Genomic DNA, 24,686 nt, shown 5'->3' with positions numbered 1-24,686 from the left:
CAAGCCCTAATCCATAACAACAAAAGGCCCTAAGAAACACTTCCACAATCAAACTGGAAAGCTTTTGACATAACTGCAAAGTTGATTGACTTGCTCCCAATGCATGTGCATTATTTAAGACAATCAATACTCATGTTCTATCGTTATGGGCATCGAGTGGCAAAGTGGAGTTGATTTGTTTTTTTTTTTCTACTTCAAGAATGTTGATGGGACACTATTAGACCAAAAACTATAGAATGATAAGAGACTCACATTCACAACGAAAAGAATTCCCAGAATTGTTTGAACTTGTCTATGGCATGATTTTATTCATATATTATATAGGACCAAGATTTACTAAATATTTAGCATATAGTCAGGGCCTCCAATACCTTCTCTGCTGGCCTCAACACTATCAGAAGTACAAACCTCCATTTGAAAATTTACATTAAATTGTAGTCATATATTTTCATCACTATTATTGTTTTTATTTCTTAGTGTTTATCTTGGCTGGCCAGCTTGTGATCCTTTATGGTGTATTATTATATTGTCTAGTCACATTTCAGCTTCCATGTTGCAAGGTAAATGCCAGTCAGATTTTACATTCACCTCATCTTCAATAAGGCTAAAAGTGAGATTGATGTACAAATGCACATAATTGGTACGCAGGTGCGCATGTGCGAGAGAAATCCCAGATGCGTACAGTTGCGTTCTTCACAGCGAGCATTTGCACATCCTCCCTAACTTTCACCCATGACAACAACCAAGCCTGAGCTGAACTTTTATTTCCCCTAAAAAGAGGCTCCAAAATGTGCCGTGGCTTGAAGCACACTTGTATGTGGCGCTCATGTCCTCAACTAACAGACAAAACCGGTGCATTTGATACAGGGCTGAACATTTTCAGTCATCCATTCTTTGACATGTACGAAAAAAAGCATGTGAATGTAGCGCAATTTATGGCAAACAAATAAGCGAATTGAGTCTGGGTCCCGAGCAAACCGCACAAACCATAACTGATGGACTTATGAAACTTTGAAGACACAGGTTTGAATAATGCAAAGTCGCTGTGCACACACAGACAGTGCACTTATTATGAGAGTGACAATGAGATTGAAATTGAGGATAACAGAACGGCAGAAAAGGGTGAGTACCAATCAGTATGTCCTGGTACTCATGTGAAAAACCCACAAAAAAGATTATGTGCACCCCTGATTATTAAACCCTCTGAATGGTTGAACTAAATATGGGCTTGGGCGTTTTCCACCTTCAAGGATCTCAATGAGCTTTAACTAATCATTCACCTATAGTTGGATCTCTTGGGGGTTTAGCAGTATCTTGCTCAAGAACACTTTGTCATGGACACAAGGCACTGAGATCCAACACACAACCTCTGGGTTAGCAGACGAATCCTTTTTTTCAATTAGTGCAGTGGTGTCACATGACCAAACACAACTTCGCTACTCAGATGAACATTAATACTAGAAGCTAATACAACTAAAGCCAATCGATGATAACACTGCAGCTGGGCTAGCTTTTCATATGATAGTGCTAGGCTACATCAATTTGATACTTTTTCTTCTTACGTATCGCTAAGAAATTCGGTGTGGGGATGTGTTAATCTTGACAAAACCAAAATTTCTTTAGTTGTATGGAGACCAGACGGGCTCGCTTAGAAACATATTTTAATTTGTTCCATACCATCAGTTTTCTATTCCTCTTATCGGCGTGGGTGACAACTACAAGTAACAATCGTTATTTTGTCCAACAATAGTGATATGCTATAACGACATTCAGTCACACATTTTACCTGGTTTAGGAATGTGCAACTCTTTCACGGGGGCGATTCAAATAGATTACATTGGGAACATTACATTTTGCTTCAACTTAAAAAATACGAATGGGTGTGACCCTTAATCGCTGCGAAATTTGCTGAAATAACGCCAGCAATTAGCTTTGCACGGGAAACTGTCGCTGAAAAGCAGCAAAGATCTAACATAACGTATGTCTACCAATGTATGTAGTCCATTAATATTATTCGGCATTACTTTCTGAGTTCTGTCCGACTCACTTGGTCCATTTGAAGTGAGTTTACAAACTGACACATGCCAGCCGGAGGAGCTCCAAGCTAACGTCAATCGAAGCTAGCACGCTAGCTCGGCACATTAGGGCACAGCCTCGCTCTATAAAAAGGCACAAAGCATGTTATTTTACCTCCCCAGATCCCAAGTTTAAGCTGCGAGCTGTCAAGGTTGACCACGTAGTCGCCTAGAAATCTGTTGAGAACGTCTACCACGACGCTTTCGAATACCATTTTGGACTCTTCTCATCTCCCTATCACCATGTTTACTTTCCGTGGGCTCCCTTCTGTGCTTTGACAGAACAAACCTACGAAATGGTGGGCGGGGTCGTGACGTCCCCACACTAGTTCCAAACATCAACGTAATTCAGCCATCGGGAGGTGCACAGTTGGACTGTAATGTATTTTAAGAGATGGCCATTTACTTCTTATTGATTTATTTTGTATTATGCCGCAGTCTCGTTGTGGTTGTTTTGTCAACTTAACCCTTTTGTCAAATAAGAGAGAACAGCGACATTGCTTTCTCCTGGGGGCAGTCCTTGGGACCTGTGGGTGGCTGCATGGACTCCTGACCACTTGGCCCCCACTTAACGATTAAACAAATGATCAGGAACCACATCTTCGCATTAGAACAAGGAGAGCCATGCACGCGTGCCATCTTAGCCTCACGTGAACGTCTGTTCTTAATATAATCAGATTGAAACTACAGAATAAAATCATTTTTTCCAACCAAGATGCCTGAGTCCGAAAGGCCTCCATTTTCATCACCAACCAGCATTGACCGGCCGGCGGATTCCGAAGACGCGGCCCGGACCAGAATCACTACAAGCGCGTTAAAGGAATTCATCATACTGTTCTACCTTCTCCTCTATATAACCACAAATTTCCAATTCTATCGTAAAACGGGCCTCCAACTTGTTGTGTGTTAAACTCTTTAATCCCAGAATCAACAAAAAGCTTTTTTTTTGTGCTTTTAAAAAAAGGACAATGGTATTGATTTTTATGTTTTTATTTTTTTATTTTTTTACAGGAATTATAAACGTTCTGTCGTATCCATAAACATTTATAGTCAGCTTTTGTGATCAAATTACACGCCAGGCTCAATGTAATCATTAGGAGACATATGCTAATTGTCTGACTTTGATCGGATGAGTGTTTTCAAATCCGGCCAAAAATGGAGGAGGATAACCCCAGTTTGGCAAAAAGAATGATGTCACGTTACATGTTTTCCTCCACTAGAGGGCACAGAGGGATTGATTCTGATGTGTCTTTCTATATTATTATTATCCATCCATCCATTTTCTAGAGTCGCTTATCCACACAAGGGTCGCAGGCTTGCTGGTGCCTATCCCAGCTGACTGCGGGCAGTAGGCGGGGAACACCCTGAACTAGTTGCTTGCCAACTGCAGGGCACACAGAGACGAACAACCATTCAAGCACCCAAACACCCCTAAGGACAATTTAGTATGTTAAATAGGCACATGCCATGCATGTTTTGTGGGAGGAAGCCAGAGAGAACCTACGCGTTTTTTTGGAGAACACGCAAACTCCACACAGGAAGGCCGGAGTGAGGTGGATTTAAACTAGGGTCCCTGAACTGTTCCACCTAACTGCGTATTATTATTATTTTAGTTTATTATTATTGTATTTATATTTTATACCTTCACAATTCAAATACAAAATAACCGGTTGTCATATTTTATGATTAAAACTACCTTAAAAATATAAACCTGGCCTCTGAAAAGGTGTCACCTTTACTAAGCATGTCATTTTCTAAATTAAAAGAAAATCTATTTTATATTTTCCACAAAAAAATGCAATGTCTTTCGGTCTGGTATTTGAATTATTTCTCTTAGTACCACAAAGGCCTTTATCTTGCAACTTTCAGTCAAATATTTGTATGAAATCTTATTATATATTTACTGTACATCCATCCATTCATTAGCTGCTTATCCACACTAGAGCTACTGGCCTGCTGGTACTTATCCCAGTCGTCATCTGTTCCAAAGTTTCTAACATGTGGATACATCATAACTTTAGTAAGACTAAATGGGCATCTTTGACAACACTTCCTGTCACCCAGAATACAATTTGAAAAGAATTCTGCTAGAAGTCCTAGCTAGAATTACACTCGCTCATTACGTGTTTGAAAGAGTACCATAATTGTGAAAGTCGATACATGTACTGTATCAACCAAATTGCTAAGTTGGCAACAGTGACAGTGCTTTTGTGAACTAACATCTCTTTTCTCAACTAAATTGTAAGTGTAAAGTACTGCAAATAAGAATGAATGCAATTTAAGTATAGCACCTAAGTGCCCCCCCATCCCATCTTGAGTCTGTCATCCACACTTCATACTTTATCTTGTCGGCCATTCAGAGAAAAAAAAAAAACATTACATTTACATATCAACCGTTCATGTCGACTGATTATTCTTTATGTAATCAAACTATTGATAGTCACTCAGGTGAATACACCAATAAAAACATATTTCTCAACATGAGATCCAATTTCTATGGAACAGAGAGCCTTAATAACAATGTTCAATGATAATTGGCTGGTAAATACATTATTGTGTGGAGTAGCTTCTTCATTTTGTGTGAGATGGAACATGAATGTGATGAATTAATTAAATAGTGTGAGAGGGCCAAGAGGTCAGGAGGCTTTTTGCGGATACGAAGCTTGACTTTATTACGCTAATAAAAGCCAAAGTGCTCGTTTGTAATGCTGGGCTAAATGATTCCGACTTATAGGAGGGATGGTACTTTGTGTTCACGCTCCAATTAACAATAAATAGAGAAAATACCAGTATTTCTGTAAGCCGTGTTGCAAATTGGTGCTTGAACCCTTGAATATTTTAATAATCCAAATACTGTATAAACATCCACTAAAATTCATTTTGTGTTTCATTCAAAGCTGATGCAATATTGACCTGCTAAATTGTTGCTCATTGTCGAGCCACCATTTCATCTAAAAAATATATAGAATAATAAACTGGGTTTTTACAATATACAGCAAATCCCACAACCCTACTTCGAAGACATACAACATCAAAATTGAAACAGACCGCCAGATATGCATTGTGAGAGGCTCCAAAACAGAATCCCATGTGTTAAATGAGGGTTCACTAGACAGTACAATACAGTACGTCAGTAATCTGACAACCCGTTATTTGAAGTAGACCAGTCTACAACAATGCCTTTGAAATTATGTGTAGTCTAGCCTTGATGTATTACACGTCTGATTGCATTGAAGGGTGTAACTTCATCTTTCAAAAAAAAGAAAATGAGCAGCCCAGAGCAAAGTGACCTTTTCCAAACTCTTTCCTTAACAAAGAAGTCGTCTCTGCAGAGACTCCAACTATTGTTTCATGAAAGATGACTCTTGGAAGAAAGTCATCAAAAATCTCCGAAAAATGGCTAAAGCGCCGCTTCACTCTTAAATCACAGAAGGGAGACTCCAAGTCTCATTCAACCTCTGACTGTCTCAATGAATAATGAATTCTGTGAGTGTGAGCACTGCTGCTAGTAGCCAACTCTCAAAAGTTATAACAGGGGTTCAGTTCAGTTGTATTTACCTTTGGTGGTTTGAAGCCACCATTTTAGGGGCATTTTGTCCATTTTCAGAGATGATTTATCTATTTATTTATTTATTTTCTTCATAAATTTAAACATGTATGCTACATGCACAAGCAAAACTAAATTCCCTCCAAAATGTACTTGCAAAGTTTGACTTGCTAAGCTTTAGTAGTTAATACTAGTCGTTCGTGTGGTTAAGGATCAGACAAGATGAGGGTTAATGAATGACATGCAAATGAATCACCAAACAATTGTGTTTTGCAGTGTGTATGAGTTATGGTGATTAAAAAAATTAAGCAGCCCGTTATGATGGCCTAATCATTGTAACAACACATGTAGAATTTATACCTTTGGCCCTTGTGAAAGGTGCATAATTTCCACTAATGTCCAATTGTCAATGCAACACTTGTAGTTTCACTTGTGACACGAACACGCCTCTGACCTCCATGTTTTATTCAGTCATTCAAGAGGCATCATATTACTCATTTTCAAGTCACATTTTAAACAGTGATTCGATTTATCAAACTTTGTTTTACTAAAGTCACTTCATAGGAAAACAAATGACAATGTGAACATTATACAGTATTCAATAGACAAAATCTAAGTTTGTAGAACTGCAGTCTGGAAGATCTAGCCTTTGGTCACCAAAACATTTTTTTTTAAATATATTCAGGACTCATAGTTGGAAATGTAGCAAAATACAGTGAAATAACCAAATATGAGTTCAATTTAAAGACCTTGAAAAAATCTTCAGCAGCTAAAGGATAAATCACACATATTTGAGTCAGAGGATATTTTTTAATGTTGTCACATTGCTGCAGCTGCTCGGTAAAATAGGGTTGAAGTTGCCATGAAAGGTAAAAGAAGAGCACAGTATCCTGGGTCCGGCTTCTTCCTTCATGATAAATGTATTAATGATATGTTAATTGAAGACTCTAAAGAGTTTGTAAAATTAGTCCGTATGTGCCAATTGATTGTCAGGCATCGGGTCCATGACGTGCCCTGCCTATTGCCTCAAAAAAAAAATTTGAATAGTGACCCCACTTGAGAAGTCTCTCAATTTGACTGCAATTTGAATAAATACACTCACCTTTACTATCAAATATCTGCACGCCGACATACGAAATAGATAAGGTACCTGTAAAGTTGATGTTCATATAAGAATTAGAGTGCAAAGTACCTGTATAGGACATAGCATTTTAGAAATTGTAGTAATTGTTCATATACAAAGCAAAATGCAACATAGTGTGGGCTGTAGCAGTTAGCTCTTTTGATTCACCGGTTCAGGTTTAAGCCCCACTATTTGCGTCTATGCTTGCACTGTTGATTCCTCCTCGTGATTAATAAAGGTATTAAAATTGCCATAGTTGGATCCCGCAATGGACATTTACTATTTTCCATTGTTTTCTATGTGTACAAAAATGTTGGTTAACCCTGTTTATTGACACTTGTGTATCCACTCTACGCTACAAAATGTACCCCATTTATTAAAATTAACCTATATGCAATAATAATTAAAAAAACGTATATACAATACTATAATTCCACTCTTCAGCAGAACAATAATGTCTGCATTATTACTGCTCCTGTCTTAATTAGGGCCATTTAATTATTCTGTAGTGCAGTGAGGCTTATTAGAGCCTGCTGATTAGGGAATTAACACATGATGTCCACAGTGCATGTGGGAACACACACACACATAACCACACACACACACACACACACACATACGCACGCACACACGCACGCACACACACGCACACACGCACGCACCTATGCACACCTCCACACACACTTTCAGGGGCATACATGGTCTTAGGTCCTAATTTGAAATATCCATCCATCTAGTCAGAGCTTTTCTTTATTGGCAGCTGACTTTGAGTGAAAGGCAACGTACATCCTGGATTGGTACCCATGCAGTCAAGGGGTACTTAAAACTAATAAGCATTAATACTTACATCAAAGAACAATTTTAGAGTCTTAAATGAGCCTAAAAAGCATAGTTTTGACAAGCTGGAGGAAAGATGAGATTCATAGATCAAACCTTACAACGGTGAGACTAACAACTGTTTGTATCAGAAGTTTGAAAATAAGTACTTAATATGTAAAAGGTGTAAAGCGGGTGTGTACAAAATTGGTCCTTGAAGGCCACTACCCTGCTTGTTTTTTAAATGACTGTCATCCAACACACCTGATTTATATGATCAGCTCATCAGCACGCTCAAAGAAGCCTGATAACGATCCTGTTCAATTGGGTTTGGAAACCTCTGGTGTAAGTGGAACCCAAATGTCACCATGATTTTCTTTTTTTTTTTTTTATGTTAAATCGTTGTAAATCTACAATCCAGTTGTTGCTCACTTATAATCTGAAAATATGTATATGTCTCAAGATGTGAAAATGATTGCACAATTACCACAGATATTATTATTATTATTATTATTATTATTATTGTTATTATTATTATTATCATTATTATTACAAGAATTCTTTAAGAATAACAAAAAATATGTTTCTTTGAATCTTGTCGAACCGGCTGACCCTTGAACTTAAATACTCTACAAAAGAGAGGTCACAAGAGGTCTGTTCGTGTTACTATGCACGTGTGCTCCGCTTGTTATAAACCAAATGGGCTTTTAATTTTTCCACTCCCACGCCTTCCTCCTCTTCTCTTGGCCGACTGGTGCATGTCAATTATTTGTTCAGAGGATGGTCCGACAATTGGGGGCGGGGGGGTCTTTGGGATGCTAAACAGGGTGGATGATGGAGCTTGAATATAAGTCACTCTCGTGATGCTTTGTATACATGCGAGGAGAGGAGGCGAGCTTCAAAGCCACCGTTTAAACATCGTCCAACAAAAGAGAAAAAAACTCGAACCCGATCTCTGTTTGAAGTGCATATCAATTTATTTGAAAAATCAGCTCGGATGTCAATCATGTTTATGCCATGTTTTTGAATGGTCTGACTCCAACCAGTCTATAAAAAGCATGACTCAAGTCTTCACTACTTCATTACTCATTTAATCATGTCCGTTATGGTTTGGATTTTTAGAATAACCTCCACGTCAGATTGTGTGAGCACATTCAAACATTGACATTTTGCAGGAAGGGATTAGCATAATTTATAAATGCAATATTTTCTTTATAAATTATTATCAAAGCAATTTCAGTAAAATATCAGGCATGTTTCCCCCAACGTATTTTTCTTAGAAACACAACGTATTTTTTCTATATAGGCGTCCATATAATTTTCTCACTTAAATCTAGTTTATAGTGGAATGCCCAATATTTTCACATTCACACTCCCATAATGTGCACATAAATAAATTACTCATATTATTAAAATGACACTCGCGGACAATCATTGTCTACTCCTTTATAACTTTCGAGATCGTTATCATACAAGCAATACATTGCTATACAACCAAAATGTTGACGAGTCGGGAACAATTGCAGGATACGTGATGCATTCATGAGTTCAAAAAAATGTAGACTTACTGAATTTAGGACAACGTTTTCGATTAAATTTCTTTGGGTTCAGTGTGTCTGATTGTGTTTACCGTATATAATAAATGACAAATTTAATTCAAGTGTGCAAACAAAATTATATCATATACAAATATTTTTAACACAGTTTTCAACCTTTTTGTTCCTCTGCCGCGCGGTCATCCACGTGATTATGATAGAATGAGGGCCGGGTGCAGGAGATGGCCTTTCCCCCCCTGAGAATCGCCTTGGTGTGACGAGGAGATGGAAGTGGTCGAGGGGGAGGCCGAGGTGCACATCCCGCTCAGCCCGTGTGACATGAGAGCCGGCGTGGGCTTTATGGGCACCGGCACGGCGGGTAACGCTGGCCCGTTGGCACTATGGTGCTGGTACAGGCTTTTTGTCGGAACGCCAAAGGGCGCGTACTCCGGGGAGGGGGGCAGATGCTCGGACAGCATCCCAACGTGGGGCCACATCAGCTGAGAGGGCACAGGGTAGCCCAGGTGGTGCATGACGGAGGACAGGGGCACGACGCCCTTGTAGTCCCGGCTGATGATATTCTCGATGGCGAACGGGTGTTTAAAGCCACCCGACTGGGCACCGGCGACACCTCCGTAGCCTTGGAAGTGCGTTGGCGTGGGCGACATGTGCATAAGGGGCAAGCGGCCAGGCGGGTCCTGTTGCCCCGGTTTGCAGCCCTGCTGTAAGTGGTGATGGTGGTGGAAGTAGTGCAACATGGGCGAGCTCTTGCACGCCGCCAGTTCGGCTCGCAGCACCTTGAAGCGCTTGCGGCGACGCAGGAAGCTACCGTTCTCGAACATATCGCCACAATCCGGGTGCAGGGCCCAAAAGCTGCCCTTGCCCGGCTGGTCGGGCCGTCGCGGGATCTTGATAAAGCAATCGTTGAACGACAGGTTGTGTCGCAGGGAGTTCTGCCAGCGCTGCGTGTTGTCCCTGTAGTAGGGGAAGCGGTCCATGATGAATTTGTAGATGTCGCTCAGGGGCAGCATCTTTTCTTGGGAGTTCTGGATGGCCATGGCCGTGAGGGAGATGTACGAATAGGGAGGCTTCTGGTCACTGTAAGAGTTTTTCCCCGGTCGTGGCATAATGCTTTCTTTATTATTTTTTTTCTTTTCAACTTAAAAACAGCCTTTCAGCCTAATTAACTAAAGCAAGTAACTTCCTTATAGAGAGCTTGGTTCCAAATGTCCGAGCCATTTGGAGGAGCTCCAATGAATAGTTCGCAAACTTCGCAACGTTCCTAAATCACTTCGGAAGAAAAAAAAAACGGTGCGTAAATGCGCCGTGCGTGCGTAAAAGTGCGAGTCCTTGCTTAAAAGTTGTCCTCTCTTTGCCCGTTTGCAAGCCCCGTCCTTTCCAACTTTCGCCTCTGTCTCCTCCTCATTTGCGATGCTCCCGATTTCAGCTGTTTTTTCGTGTGAGACCCCGCAGGTCTGTGACGCTGCTATTATACTGACACTTTAAAAATGACACGCAAGGGTAGTTGTGTATGGATGTGTGGGAGGGGGAGTGAGAGAGAGCGAGAGAGACTTATGAATAAAAATGAAGAGGGCATTAAAAATCCTCATTGGATCAAGACACGAATAGACTATTTTGATAAGTGATCAAAGCGTGTGAAAACCAGTGAGCTAAAAAGTATAGAATATTGTGATTTTAACTGAATTCGTTCCAAACTGATTTTCTTGAATAAAATGAATCACATAACTTTGTACAGACCAAACAAAGACCACATTTTTTCATGTATATAACCAAATATAATAATACTTGTATTATATAATCACATGTTAAATAAACAAAGTTAAATAACGCTCTTACTGTGTATCACGTACGGATGTTTGTTTTAAGGGGCGTGGCCTTGTGAGTGACATCGGCAGGTGGATTTGGAGTTGCTCCAGGTAAGAATTCTCATTTGGTGGGAGTGTTTGACTATCAGAATGTCTGACTCTCCCTGCCCACATGCCATTGGATGACCTTAACTGCTCCTTTTTTTTTGTTTTTTGTTTTCTTCACATGTGGATCTAAAATTTGCTCACTCATCTATGAACAATCTAATCAAACTGATATGCATGTTTTGGGAAATGTGAGAGCATAAGCAAACGTGGAAGCAAAAGTGGAAAACATGCTAACTCCGCACAGAAAGGCCTGAAGCAACAATGAAACCCAATAAGTGTGATTCAAGATGTGCTGCCAAGTTTCAACATGTATAATACAACATCAGACAAACCGTACAATAAACAGTTTGTGGATATTGTAAAGGTGTGTATGGTAGATCAACACTACCCCAGAAAGCATATTATTTGTAGTTTAACCAAAATGTCCTCAAAACCTTTACAAGCGTATGTACTTATCTTGAGCATCTATAATGAACTAATCCCACAACTGTACTGTTCTTTTTCAATGCCTTTTCTGTGGTCACTACATAAGGAGTGATGACAGGTAAGATGACAATAATATTTATTGCAAGGGAGCACAACTGTAGACAATTGATTAGTGTGTCCATTTCACAGTCAACCAATTTTGTTTTTGAATTTGGACTCATGCATACCTCTTTTCCCACAGATCTCTTTCAAATTCAAAAATGTTTCTTCGGTGAACTGGAAACACTTCATTGTCCATATGTACAAAACAGAGGGTCCTGTAGCTTCACAGGCAGGCAAACGAATGTTCGACACTTTTTGATTTTCATGCCAGTTTTGGTGAATTTGGCAGACCTTGCTTCTACTCATGGGCATTCTGGTGGACAAAGGAGGTGTTTTATTACTGGCTCTAACCCGCCCTGGCCCACCTGACAATTTAGTGACAGAAACTAGACTAAACAATGGACCAGATAAAACCAGGGCTAGTGTGTGGTGCATTTCATGTAACATGATTTTGCTGGGTATGGTCTGAGTGTATTGATATTTATGGCAAATACTGTATGTTTAAATAATGGGAATGTGGGGAAGAAAAAAAACATTTCTCCTTTACACACTGTTCAGCTGCACGTTGCACAAAAATAGACCCAGGTGTGTGAATGTCTGTTTGGTGCCTATTTGCCTACATGGGCCCAGCAAGTGAACAATGCAGGTTGTACACAAGATCCAGATTACCCATAAATGACCCAATAGGGACAAACTACACCAAAAAAGGATGGATCGAAACTCTTGTAGTTGTGCACACATGAAATCTAATTCTGTGAAAGCTGAATGTTCAAAAATGGCACAATTTAGTGTACAACTAACATTTTTTATTTGTTTATTAAAAAAACCCTCAAATGTAATTAATGCCACAGGAGTGTTTGTTTTTCTTTTGTCATTGTCTATGTTGAAATTATTCTCTAGTCTCGTCAGAACTGGGGTCCAAATGTGAGCTTCCCTGAAGTTGTAGAATTTGCAACCCATTATAAATTTCAAAGATTTTTTGTTTTTACTTACCAGTAACACAACAAGCCATTCATCATTTGATAGATGACCAAGCATAAAATATACTTACATTGTGTGTTTTATTTGCACAAAATGACACAAAATGGAGACAGTTTACTGTAGCACACTAGTTCTACATTATTTTTTGTACCACCCCCTCTAGGAAAGAGAAAACATTTTGTGCCCGCCCCCCCTCCAATTGCACAGTGACTGTAAATAATATAATAATCCATAAAAATCATATAAGCATACCTAACATGGATCCCTTTTTAACATTAACAAAAGAAAAAGAACAATGTAACTAAGCATTCAACAAACATTCAATTTTAAACCCAAAGGTCAACGTGTATGCCTCGTCAAGCAAAATTCCAGGTCTTTCTTTGGGATATTCCTAATAGGGAATTTGTGCAACTCCACCACAGAAAAACGGCAGCGATGAAAAATGCATTACTGTGTCAATCAAAAGTGAGCATTATTATCTTTTTAGATTCAATAATTATTGGATTTAAACTTCTGTGTGCTCTTGAAAGGTAAAGGCACGAATGGCGGTCTCGCTTAAATGTGCTCGACTGCACTTTGCGACTTTGCAAACAATAAATCATGTCTTCCTTTGCGCACCATCATCACCGCGCTCACACACACACACACACGCACACGCACGCACACCCATACACAGACAGAAACACACACACACACACGCTGCTGTTGATTAATTGCAGAGAGGGCCATCCAGCGGCTGTCTATCTGCTCAAACACTCTCGGGTGGATCCTACAAGGATGTAAACAAACTTCACACTGAGTCTCGGTGGAGAACCGCCCACCATACCCTCGCCCCATCTTCCTTCCTGTAACTATGCACATCTTTCTCTGGCCAGGTGTCATGCATGGAGGTCCTTGATTGTTTCCTAGCGGGTTGGATAAAAGGGCCCACCCGAATACACTGCAATAATTAAGTCTTTGGTGAGTTTATTAGCCTCCTCGGAGAGGAAGTCCAACAATGTAATTAAGGGGCAAGTGCTGGGCTGTGTCGGGTATGAATATTCAAAAAAACCCACCATCAGTTAATTAGCTGCCTTACACACTTGACGCCACTCAAAAGGTCAACTTAGGTGATGATGGGAGCATATTTTAAGAAAATGGGATGTTATGGCAATTTTTTCTACATGTTTTTCTTGATGTTTTTTCCTCCTTTTGCTATGTTTTGATTATTATGCACCGTGTGGGAACATTTGCAAAGGCCTCTTCGAGGTCCTTGTAGGGCAAAAAAAGGTGCTCTTCATGCTCAGGAAAGATCAATATTAAATTTGTTTTCACAAAGGGGGCTGTTAAATAGACGCCATAGCAGATCTGCATAACAGAATTAATTAACACATGTGCACACACATCCGCACAGGCACACGAAACCGCCAAACTCCTGGACAAATATCTGGTTGTAAAGCACACCTTCTGGGCATACACAACATATGTCGGAATTATCCCTAATTGACTAATTACATAAATTACTCATTAAGCTTACAGCACATCAATTATAAAAGATGTATCAATTAATTTTGCATAAATTACAAGCAACGGCGGCGGCGAGCTTGCACGCAGAGGGCGGCAGAGGGAATAAGGTTGTCCAGGAGGGGGTCTACGAAGGTGGAGAGCGAGTGTCTGTTTATTTCAAGTCTCCAGTAATAATAATGATGCGCTTGTCTTAAGGGCAAAAATGTTTCTCCAACCGACGCCTCCCATTCACACATTGGGAAGTGAAGGGGGTAATGACAATTACTGTGATAATAATAATCTTAAAGACTTCTTCGGCGACTCATGAGGGGTGCGTCATGGCAGAGAAAGCTATTAAAATCAATTAGTGAGGCCTATTGTTTCCAGTGGAAAAATTAAGATGGTTTTAATGGTGGTGAGCAGATGTCATAAGACTCATAGAGTGAGTTAAAATTCCTCAGGTTTGCCGTAAAGGAGCATTGAAACAGGTGTTATTAGGCTACTTTGTGCCATGAGCTGCTTTAAATGTGGCTTTCTTTGGGCTATGGGGTGAAAAAAAGATTGATTTCTTTTGGTGGCTTTTCCCCCATTTGTGTGCGGCATCACAGCTCATGCTGGTACACCATGTTTGTTTTAACCTTCCCTTTATTTGCCCGAGTGCAGACCTCAGAGTCCTACCCAGTTTGTATACAATTATAATCTATTGCATTTGAATATAAAATGTCATTCCATCAGTACTGATAAACTGTCCACCTCTGTCACTACATTCAGTCATGGATTGACTCAATGTAAGGATATACTGTAAGTAGTTTTCTAATGCTTATACAAGTACAATTGTGCAAATGATGTAAAGTCTCTAATTATAACTACAACTTTATACCTAAAATAATCCATCCATTCATTTATTATTTTGACCTTGTAACCCCCAAAGAAAACCTATGGATATTTGTCAACAAACACGGAGTGATTCACTGACTGATTACAAACACAAGAGTGACTATTTAAATGAATATAATACATACAGTAATTGAGTAATGTAAGAGTAGAAGTAGTGTGCTAATACTGATACAATAAAAATTGTGCAAATGAGGCAAAGGGTCTAATAACTAATGAAGTATTATTCATTAGATAACAATACTAATAATATGATTATTATTATTATGATGACAACAACAACAACAATAATAATAATAGGGTTTACTTAATTGCAGATCATAAGTAATTGCAACAGACATGCTGACGAAAGTCTGACTGTTTAAGTGAATTAATTTTCTGACATATGCTACTCTAAACAAACAAGTCTCCACTTCATGTTGCTTTGCTTGCCATTGCAGCAGAATCTTGATATTGATTGACTGAGTGTTCAAAGTTGTGCTAGCTGCCTGCAGTGATGCTGGACTAAGGGAGCTTCTATTAACAACACATCCTTTTAGGCAAACTTTTAAGCTCCCGTGCATTCAAAGAAAGACACACACTACCTAAACATGAGATCAAAATAAACCAATGACATCCTCAACAGTGTTTTTGTCCAATTATACAATGCAGTTTTGAGTGGAATTGCCAATGTGTATTATTGTTATTGTTGTTGATGTCGGTTGCTTGCTGTCCATGGTGCTGAATTTGGGCACACTAAACTGCTGTCTAGAATTCAGGGGTGTCAAACTCATGGTTATCGCTGGTCACATTGTTTTAATAGTTTCTGACAGAGGGTCGTTATGACTGTGAAGTCAAATGAATTGGAAGTGTGTTAGTACTTTTACCTTGTTTTGAAACCAAACACACCGGTAAAAACTGTTCATAGCAGAGATTGGGAACAAAAAAATGGCTGTTTGTTTTCCCCCCAAATTTGTAAAAAATGGTAACTTTAAAATTTAGTATTTTAGCCAGAAACTTGAAGTCAAATCAGGATTTTGCGGGCCACAAAAAAAGATGTGGCAGGTTGAATCTGGCCTCCGGGCCTTGAGTTTGACACCAGTGGTCTAGACCTGCATCTATACAGTATGTTTAATACCTTCCTTCTCTCCTACTCACCTCGCTATGTTCTTTGACTACTACCCAATCATCTACAGTCTACTCTACAATATGTAGCAACATTCTTTCCTTATTTCCTTCCTCTTACAAGCTAGTTAACTCTTGCCTCTCCCAACAGATCGATAACAAAAATTCCAACATGATCGTCACCATATCAGTGCATTTTACTCTTTCACTGGCCAGACTGTCGCGCGTGGTTAAAAAAAAAAAAGCTAGTTAACTCGTGCCTCTCCCAACAGATCGATAACAAAAAATTCAACATGATCGTCACCAAATCTGTGCATTTTACTCTTTCACTGGCAAGACTGTCGCGCGTGGTTAAAAAGAAAAACAAACAAAACAAAACATTTCATGCGAGTGGCGTCTTGATATACGATGAAGCCACAGCAAGTACACCTCCGCCGCTACAACTAGTGCCAGCCGTCACCCACACCCAGTCAGTTTATCGAGAAGGGGCGGCGCCAAGATACACAGCTGCAGAGGGACTGCTGCAGTGCGAGCGTAGCGGGGGGGATCCCACTCCACTCCGCAACACACACGTACACACATACGCACACACGCATAGACACATCTTTGCACAGAAAGGCTTCTAAGTGAATAATTGTGCATCCTATGTGGAGCGCCACGGTGGTACTGCGCCGACGCAGGCCGACATGGACGACTATCTGCGGAAGGTGGACTGCAGATTAGGGGTGAGTTGCGAGCCTCCACACGGAACTGAAGCCTTATGTATATCTATCTGAGCGAGTGCGTGTGTCTGTGTGTGCGTGCTACAGGCTTATTTCCTGTTGCTGCATCTGTAGCCACACATAGCATCATTGCATGGCTTGATGGGGATGAGGAGGCTTGTGTGCCCCTTCGGGCTTGACATCAACAAGTTACCCCCCCCCCCCCCCCATTCCACACACACACACACACACACACTCAAACACAAACACACACTCTGCAGCTAATACACTCGATCCTTGCATACCAGTTTTCATCACAAACTTGGGTCAACAAGCTGTAGCTTGGGTGTTCACAAAATAACTTGTTGGAAACTCTTCCCTACCTTAGCTTAGTATAGCTAGTATAGTAGTTAGCAAGTCCGCCTCACAGTTCATGGACCCCAGCTGAAATCCACCTCGCTCTAGCCATCCTGTGTGGAGTTTGCATATTCTCCCCGAGCTCATGTGGGTTCTCTGCGGGAACTCTGGCTTCCTCCCGCACTCCAAAAAGATGCATGGCAAATGAATTGGACATACTAAATTGTCCTTAGGTGTGATTGGTTGCGTGAACGGTTGCTTGCCTCTGTGTGCCCCGCAATTGGCTGGCAACCAGTTCAGGTTGTCCAAAGTCAGCTGGAATAGGAACCAGCAAGCCTGTGACCCTTGTGAGGATAAGCAGCTCTCGAAAATGATTGACGATAGTACTTCATACACTAGTAAATTACATTGTATAGTGAAAGAAATAGACAGGAATCTAATTTACAAAAACATAGGAACAGGATAAAAGCATTGTTTTTAACCAGAATGTAAAACTATTCACACTTATGGTGGACTAATTCTTTGGGCAATTTGAAAGCTGTGATATAGATAATAATGTGCTATCACATAAGTGAATAAAAAGTCTTTGGTAGGGCTAACATTAAAATACTACTTTATTCTCATAATGTCATATTTTTCTAGAAATATGAATTTGTCATAACAACATTGCTACTTTTTTCTCTTTTGGGTTGTCATGATATTCATGAATAATTGGCATTTACGATGAGGGGCTCCTCAAAAAATTTGAGAACCCCCGCATTAGAGAGCATTCACAGGAAACTGTGATTAGATACAGATGTTCAGCATTCTATTGTTGAACTGTATGTTATGTAATAATGTAAACAGAGCATACCAACAGAGCATACGTTAAACTTTAGTGTGTGCTCTGAAGTGATAAGCATATGCTAGCTAGAAGTGAGCACTAACACAGCTAACGTCATTTGGTAACGCACTAACTGGATCTCAAGTCAGTAAACAGATTGACGCAAACATACTTTGTTGACATAAAGCAAACAAAAAGAAGTAGCATACCCACCTGTCTACTCATCTATTTTTTTTCCCTAAATAAGTACCTCATAGCGCCCTTTACATTTTACCGTATAACCTTAAATGACAAGCATACAATATGCAAGATAGTGCAGAGCGCTAACACAGCATGCTGCATCTTTATTCATTTTCAACCTGAGGCACTTAGAGGTCCTTGGTTTCCAAAAAAGTTGGTCAATGAGAAAAAAAAAACAACTCAGTGAAAAAAACCCCCTACTCTATCCACCTTCTTTTAAGTTAAATAGTGTATCCATATCTCTGACAGGCCTACCATGCTCCCTACCTTGTAGCAGATGTTGGTCATTCAAAACGGGAAGCTACCCCCCCGCATCTGTTATAAATGTGTTTAATTTTATATATTTACATTTATTCATACACATATACTGTTGTTGTATGGACATTTTAACTGTACTTTTTGCTTGTGGCAACCCTCAAGCAGCTAGCCAGTTCCCCACGTTTTCTTAAGACAGATGAAAAGTTGTTACTCTTCGCCACCTTTTTGACTAAATAAACGTTAAAAGTTGGTCTGCCCAGTTGTTTAACTAGTTTCCTCTTTATAAGGAAGACTCTCAAACAGCTTCACCAATATGCCATAATTATGCTCCATACTAGCAGGTTAAGATGCTGCATATAGACAACACTCCTTGTTTTTAACAAAAACAAAGTTGCTGGGGCATGGTAAAGTTTTAAGATTAGTCCACAATAAAAGCTTGCAAAAGGCTCTGCCGGTGTACACGTCAGGATGGGTGACTTGCTCGTTTCAATGTCAACCAAAGAGTGATTCCGCTTCAGACTGTTTACCCTGTCAACCTGCTGAACTTGTGCGTCTGGGCCGGCTCACTGCCAGACGCCCAGCGTCCAGTGGGCCAGCATTCATTCAATGACCATTCAGTTTCGCTCAGTGCAACAACCAACTTCAGAGCTGTGAGACAAATGTGCTCTCACCACTTATCCGTCAACTCATAGCAATTTACGAGTGATATGATTCCCCTTTATTATATGCTGATTAATATAAATACTTGACCCAATTTCTTCAGTTTTGGTTTTGCCGAATTGAATTGAAAGTGTAAATAATTTTTGCCATTGCACGCGTCTGTCATTGGTGACGTGTTATGTGCATGGCCACCATCCAGAGCATCCATACTCCTAATTGCCCTGTCTTACCCCTCACTCACACTGACTCTATCTATGTTTGTGTGTCTAGCTCTACAGATAGACAATGTGCTGAGTAGACTTCCAGCATTGTTCCCTTTCGCCTGGAGCGATCTGATTACGTCTTTAACTCGGAGGCTTCATGATAAGGAACGGAGAATGTGTGGGCACCACTTGCCACGTTCATTAGGGTTAGGGTTAGGGTAGGTTGCAATTGTATATGTAAAACGTCATTCCATGTAAAATCAGCAGAGAATTTCCCCTTTACCTCTTAGATTTTCTTCAAATTTTGAGGTGAGGTTTGAAGTGAAAGTAAAAAAAAAAAAAAAAAAAAAAAAAAAAAGAACATACAATGTGTTGGTTTAAACAACTGCAAATAAAAATGAGAATACTCGAACAAACTTCATTCTGTCTATAGTTTAAAATCAGTTTAAAATTTCTAAGAGGTTAGAAATGTTAAGATGTTAAGTTTTTTACTTTCAAATTTTAAAGTTTTTAAGTCTTACTACTGTCTGATATAGAAGAAAACAACATAAAAACAGTGGTTCTCAAGCTGATTTTCTATGCACCCACTGTCAAATATTTTTTACAGCCAAGTATCCCTTACCCAGGGCAAAGCGTTTTATGATTTAAAAAAAAAAAAGATTTAAAGTGCCATACGTGTTTGATATGTTAAACTTTGGAAGTACGTTTGTAATGGTATCTTTATGGTGTATTTAATTCAGCAACTTTGGATGATAGATTGCATTATCATCATTGGAACATCAACTGTTTTATTTCTGGCTCATCTGTTGGACAATTGCACCAGTAATGACATTTTCCATTTGTATAAAACTTAACAAAATAAAGACCTGCAACATTTTGCAGAGGAGTCTCGAGAAGTTGCTTCACGTTACCATTAATTTGTTCTTAATTTGAAAATGAATATGACTCCCTGTCATGACGGACCAGATATTGTATTGTTGGATACATGCAACCATCCTGGTAGAATCTCTCATACCTCTTTAGATGCCTGCACATTGCCCAAGGGTAGACTACACATATTTGAAGATTTCTGCAAAAAAGGTAAAAAAATGGCACTACAGTTTAGGGCCCAACTAATACTAATTGTTAATATGAGGCAGAATAAAATTCAAATTACAGATTAAATAAACGATTAATCAGAAAATAAAAATAAATGATTTTTGGCTCCTTTAACAACAATAAATACAAACCTTACAAGCAGAACATTTGACTGTTTCACAATGCTTTTGTCATTCGTATTGGTTGACTCTGACAACAAAGAGAAAATTCAGTTAAATTTATGTGTGCGATGATGTTAAAATGTCATTAATTCTGGATTGTTATATTGTATTTGTAAAAAAAAAAAAAAAAAAGAAATACAATTTTCAGATTATTGCAAAAATAATTGTCACATTTTTGCCCCTTTAGAGAGAGCTCCAGCCAGTAGCTGCCAATTAAATCAGTCAGCCTTTTATTTGGTCGGGGCCTACTACAGTAGTTGTGACTTGGTGCAAATGATAAAGCAAGCTTGTTTAAAATTAATTAATGACTATTTCTTATATTTTTCTATAATACAATGACATTCTGGGCTGCTCGTGGCACAGTGAATAGCATGTCCTCCTCACAGGTCCCTTAAAGTGACCCGAGTTCAATCCACCTTGCTCCGGCCTTCCTGGGTGGGGTTTGCCCGGTTTCCTCCGGGCACTCCGGCTTCCTCCCACACTCCAAAAATATGCATGGCAGGTGTATTGAACATATTAAATTGTCCCGAGGTGTGATTTGCTACATGAATGGTTGATCGTGTGCCCTGTGATTGGCTGGCAACCAGTTCAGGGTGTCCCCTGCCTACTGCCCGAAGCCAGCTGGGATATGTACCAGCAAGCCTGTGACCCTCGTGAGGATAAGCAGCTCTGGAAAATGGATGGATGGGTGGACAATGACATGTTTTTTACGATGTAAAATATGAGAGCTTGGTTTTGGGACTGGACTGGATTAAAGGCACTTGAATTGGTGATAATAGAGAAAATTGGTTTGATTGACATTAATTACAGACTGAATTAAAATAAATAAAGAATCAACTTTATTTCCTAATCTCTTTTCTAGGATTTTCCTGTTATTCTAGATTAAGTGCTGACAAATAAGCACCTACATGCACACAACCGAAAAGACGCTAAGTGGAATCTGCTCCCACTAATGCATCACTTCCTCTCTTTGGCCAACCGCTATTGATTTATACTCCCCCTCTCTATCTTCATCTTCTTCATCCTCATGTTCACATTTTCAGATATCACATTTCTGCATCTATTTCCCAGCCCTTTGGTCACTAAGTATCGCCACACAATTTCTCTTCTACTTGATTTTAAAAGCCCATTTAAACTTCCTGCCCCGCTTCCTTCAATCCCATCACTTCATTCCTCGCTTTGATCATCAGTTCGGTTCAGGCTGTCGTTTCCTCCATTGCTGCCCGTTTTGCTGACAACGGATCGAAGCAGAAACAAGCTTTCTTCTTGTGTCATGTATGCTTGAGTTCTTCTTATTGAGTTGTTTTAACACTTGCGACTTGCGTTGCCATGACGACAAGGAGGCGGCTCTATTTAGCCCAGAATTTTCAAACGTGGACTTCCAGAGAAACAGAAAGAAAGCATGCATTGAATTTTCTCTGGGAGAGGCAGCGCCTCATCACTAAGTCATAGAAATACTGTTTGGTTTGGTGGTTTGGTGTAGAGCAGGCATGTCCAAAACCGGTCTTCGAGGGCGGCTATTCAGCATGTTTCGGATGTTTCTGTCGTCCAATGCAGCTATTGATCGGGATCATTAACAGGCTTCTACTGAGCTTGCTGATGAGCTGATCATTTAAATCAGGTATGTTAGGAAAAAAGAAACCTCAAAAACATCAAATCAAGTTTTATTTGTATAGCCCTGAATCACCAAAGTCTCAAAGGGCTTCACAGGTGAAAAGAGGTCATATCAAGACTTCTTTTGCAAAGTTGTTCAAAGTTCCAAAGAAAAACTCAAAACCACCAATTTGGGGAAAATCAGAAACCTTCAGAAGGGACCACAGGTGGGAGGGGCCCCTTCCAGGCTCAACAGGTTGATGTGGATGCTGCGTGTACCATATACAGACCAGATACAGATAAACACATCGTGCCATATTAGGCAGGAAACGTCCAATGCAAAGATGTCTTGACAGCAGGCGAAGCCATTGGGCCGGAACCTCCCACTACAACCTCCCATTACAATGTTTTTCTGCGACACACATTCGAACCACCGTTTCATCCCTTTTTCACTTTACATGGAATATTTATTATAATGCCATCAAATGTAGCTATGGAAAATCACAATAGATTTTACTGAACAGTGTGAGAACAATAAAACAAAACTACTGCCATCAGCAGCTTGCACATGGATACTCACACATACTGATCACCCCACCAGGCACATAACACACAGACACATTAGATGCATTCAAGAGTGTTTGATAAGTTTTAATATATTTTAAGAATGTGGAAGGTGTAGGAATAAAAAAACTAAATAAATAAAATTATTGGTATTTTTATGTATTGTGGGTGGGTGTGGACCAGGAGGATTACTGTTACTTCCATTTGTCAAAAGGAAATGTGCTGTGAGTATCCCTCTGCTGTCATTAATGTCCACTTAACCAAAACGAAGAGAGTTTGTCAGTGGAATTAATGGAAGTCATCACGTCTTACATAAATTGTTTGAAGTCTTTCTTTCTCCATATTGAAAATGATTTGGCTGCTGTCGACTCTTTTTTTACGAGTGTGCTTACGACATCATTATTAATGCAAACTGTTGGGTTCATCTAACACTGTTGTTATACTATATCAGATAGATCACATCAAATATTGGAGAAATGTCAGGATTGAATATCATTTCCCCATGCATGATTGTTTACCGAAATCCAGCTCTCTTGTGTCTTTGTATGTTTGCATGTGTGTGCGTGTCTGTGTGTGAGACAGAATATCTGAAACAAATAGTACTATCCCTCCATTTAATGGAGCCGCTTATTCTCACAAGGGTCACAGGCTTGCTGGTGCCTATCCCAGCTGACTTCAGGCAGTATTAATATAAATAAAATCTTTAATAAACAATTGTTAAAATAAAAATAGTTCAAATATTTCAACAGGTGTGTTTGTGTGATTTTTTTTTTTTTTTACAGGTTTGGAGTGACAACTGTATCCATGCTGTGCTTGGTGGTCCAGAGGCAGATGTGGACACAGTGGCCGCCACGTTGTGCTTAGCGCTACACCTCAACCAGGTATCCAGTATCAGTCAAAAGTCCGGAAACGTCATATTGAAATGTTGTCAGTGGATGAAGTAGCCAAAAACAGGTGTTTAACTGGCAACAAAATTAAATGGAGTGGCATTAATGCAAAACATGTGACAGGAGACCGTGCTCTTGAAGAGTCGTTCCTCTCGTCCAATAGGTCCCCTCCGGAAACCATTACTCATAACTCAACATTTCCGCCTATGGTTGAATTATTTATTACAAACCTTAATTGTCTGTTTGTGTGCTCCCAAACACACATTTTCATAACTTCCACATTTCCTACAGTAAAACATTGCAACTAATAAATGAATGTTGTGGCTTACTTGGCAGACTTGCTGCAAAGTCTCTCTTCCCAAGCCCAGTTATGAGATAAGACCCTGCTTGCCAAGCTAAGATAACCCAGGTAGTGCTTTAAAAGAGTGCTCGGGCGTTCGTCGAGCCATTTAACTTGACACTAGTCTGGCTGGGACTGTGTTAAAGTGGAAAATATCCATCTTTGAACAGCAGAATTGCAGGGCAATGTCTGGATTACTTTTCAACAAGAAATAACAGTCTTCTCTGCTGTTGAAAAACTTACTTATGCAACGACTTGACGTTGTATCCGTTTCCAAAATATCCGTCTTTTAAAGCTAATCAGGGTGATTGTGGGTGGACCGTTTCGGCCAATACAGGACGAGACACAAAAATTGGAACACCATCTATTTTCAAATATTACAATATTGCTTCCTTCACCAATCACACTCCAAAAAGTTAAATGTCCATGATATGAGCCCTTTAAAGGGATAGTGTGTAAGATTTAGACCGTTTTTCATTATGGACAGCAGGAGGTGCTGCAGGTGCTGCATTTACCCTTTTCTGTAGCTAGAACAAACTTCCGGAGAAGCCCCCCCCCCCCCCCCCCCCCCCCCCCCTCTAATTTCCTTTAATGGTAACTAGACCTATTATTATATTTAAAGCACATTGTTGGTCATTGAGAACACATTCATTTGCCAGTTTTTGAAATTTACAATCCTTTAATTTATTCCTTTTTAATGAAAAACGGTCTAAATCTTACACACAGTCCCTTTAAGAGGTAAATTTGAACTGCTGCCATCAGGAAGATGCTACAGGAGC

At 39.7% G+C, this 24,686-nt stretch overlaps 3 protein-coding genes across 4 annotated transcripts in view; 1 reads left to right on the top strand and 2 right to left on the bottom strand.

The window, feature by feature from the left end:
• Positions 1–2,337, bottom strand: part of vps13a (vacuolar protein sorting 13 homolog A) — a 37,854-nt gene extending 35,517 nt beyond the window's left edge. Inside the window, exon 1 of the mRNA XM_088417041.1 lies at positions 2,191–2,337. Coding sequence (XP_088273167.1) covers positions 2,191–2,290 — 100 coding nt within the window. The 5' untranslated portion in view covers positions 2,291–2,337. The remainder of the gene's footprint in view (positions 1–2,190) is intronic.
• A 6,817-nt stretch (positions 2,338–9,154) lies between these two features.
• On the bottom strand, positions 9,155–10,223 carry LOC148429474 (forkhead box protein B2-like). Its single transcript, XM_088424177.1, has one exon. It carries the CDS (start codon positions 10,221–10,223, stop codon positions 9,309–9,311), a length of 915 nt encoding a protein of 304 aa, XP_088280303.1. The 3' UTR covers positions 9,155–9,308.
• Positions 10,224–16,680: 6,457 nt separating this feature from the next.
• The window catches only part of LOC148429473 (uncharacterized), a 33,770-nt gene continuing 25,764 nt past the window's right edge, over positions 16,681–24,686 (top strand). Inside the window, exons 1-2 of one of the 2 annotated variants that reach the window (XM_088425920.1) lie at positions 16,681–16,747; positions 23,463–23,561. In XM_088425920.1, coding sequence (XP_088282046.1) covers positions 16,709–16,747; positions 23,463–23,561 — 138 coding nt within the window. In that variant the 5' untranslated portion in view covers positions 16,681–16,708. Of the gene's footprint in view, positions 16,759–23,462; positions 23,562–24,686 lie in introns of both variants that reach the window. The other variant, XM_088425912.1, reaches the window with a different exon arrangement.

The sequence above is a fragment of the Hippichthys cyanospilos genome, chromosome 1, assembly GCF_059441005.1.
Source record: "Hippichthys cyanospilos isolate Australia breed blue-spotted pipefish chromosome 1, RoL_Hcya_1.0, whole genome shotgun sequence".
In the NCBI taxonomy this organism is placed as follows: Eukaryota; Metazoa; Chordata; class Actinopteri; order Syngnathiformes; family Syngnathidae; genus Hippichthys; species Hippichthys cyanospilos.
This window is presented reverse-complemented; position numbering and strand designations above follow the sequence as displayed.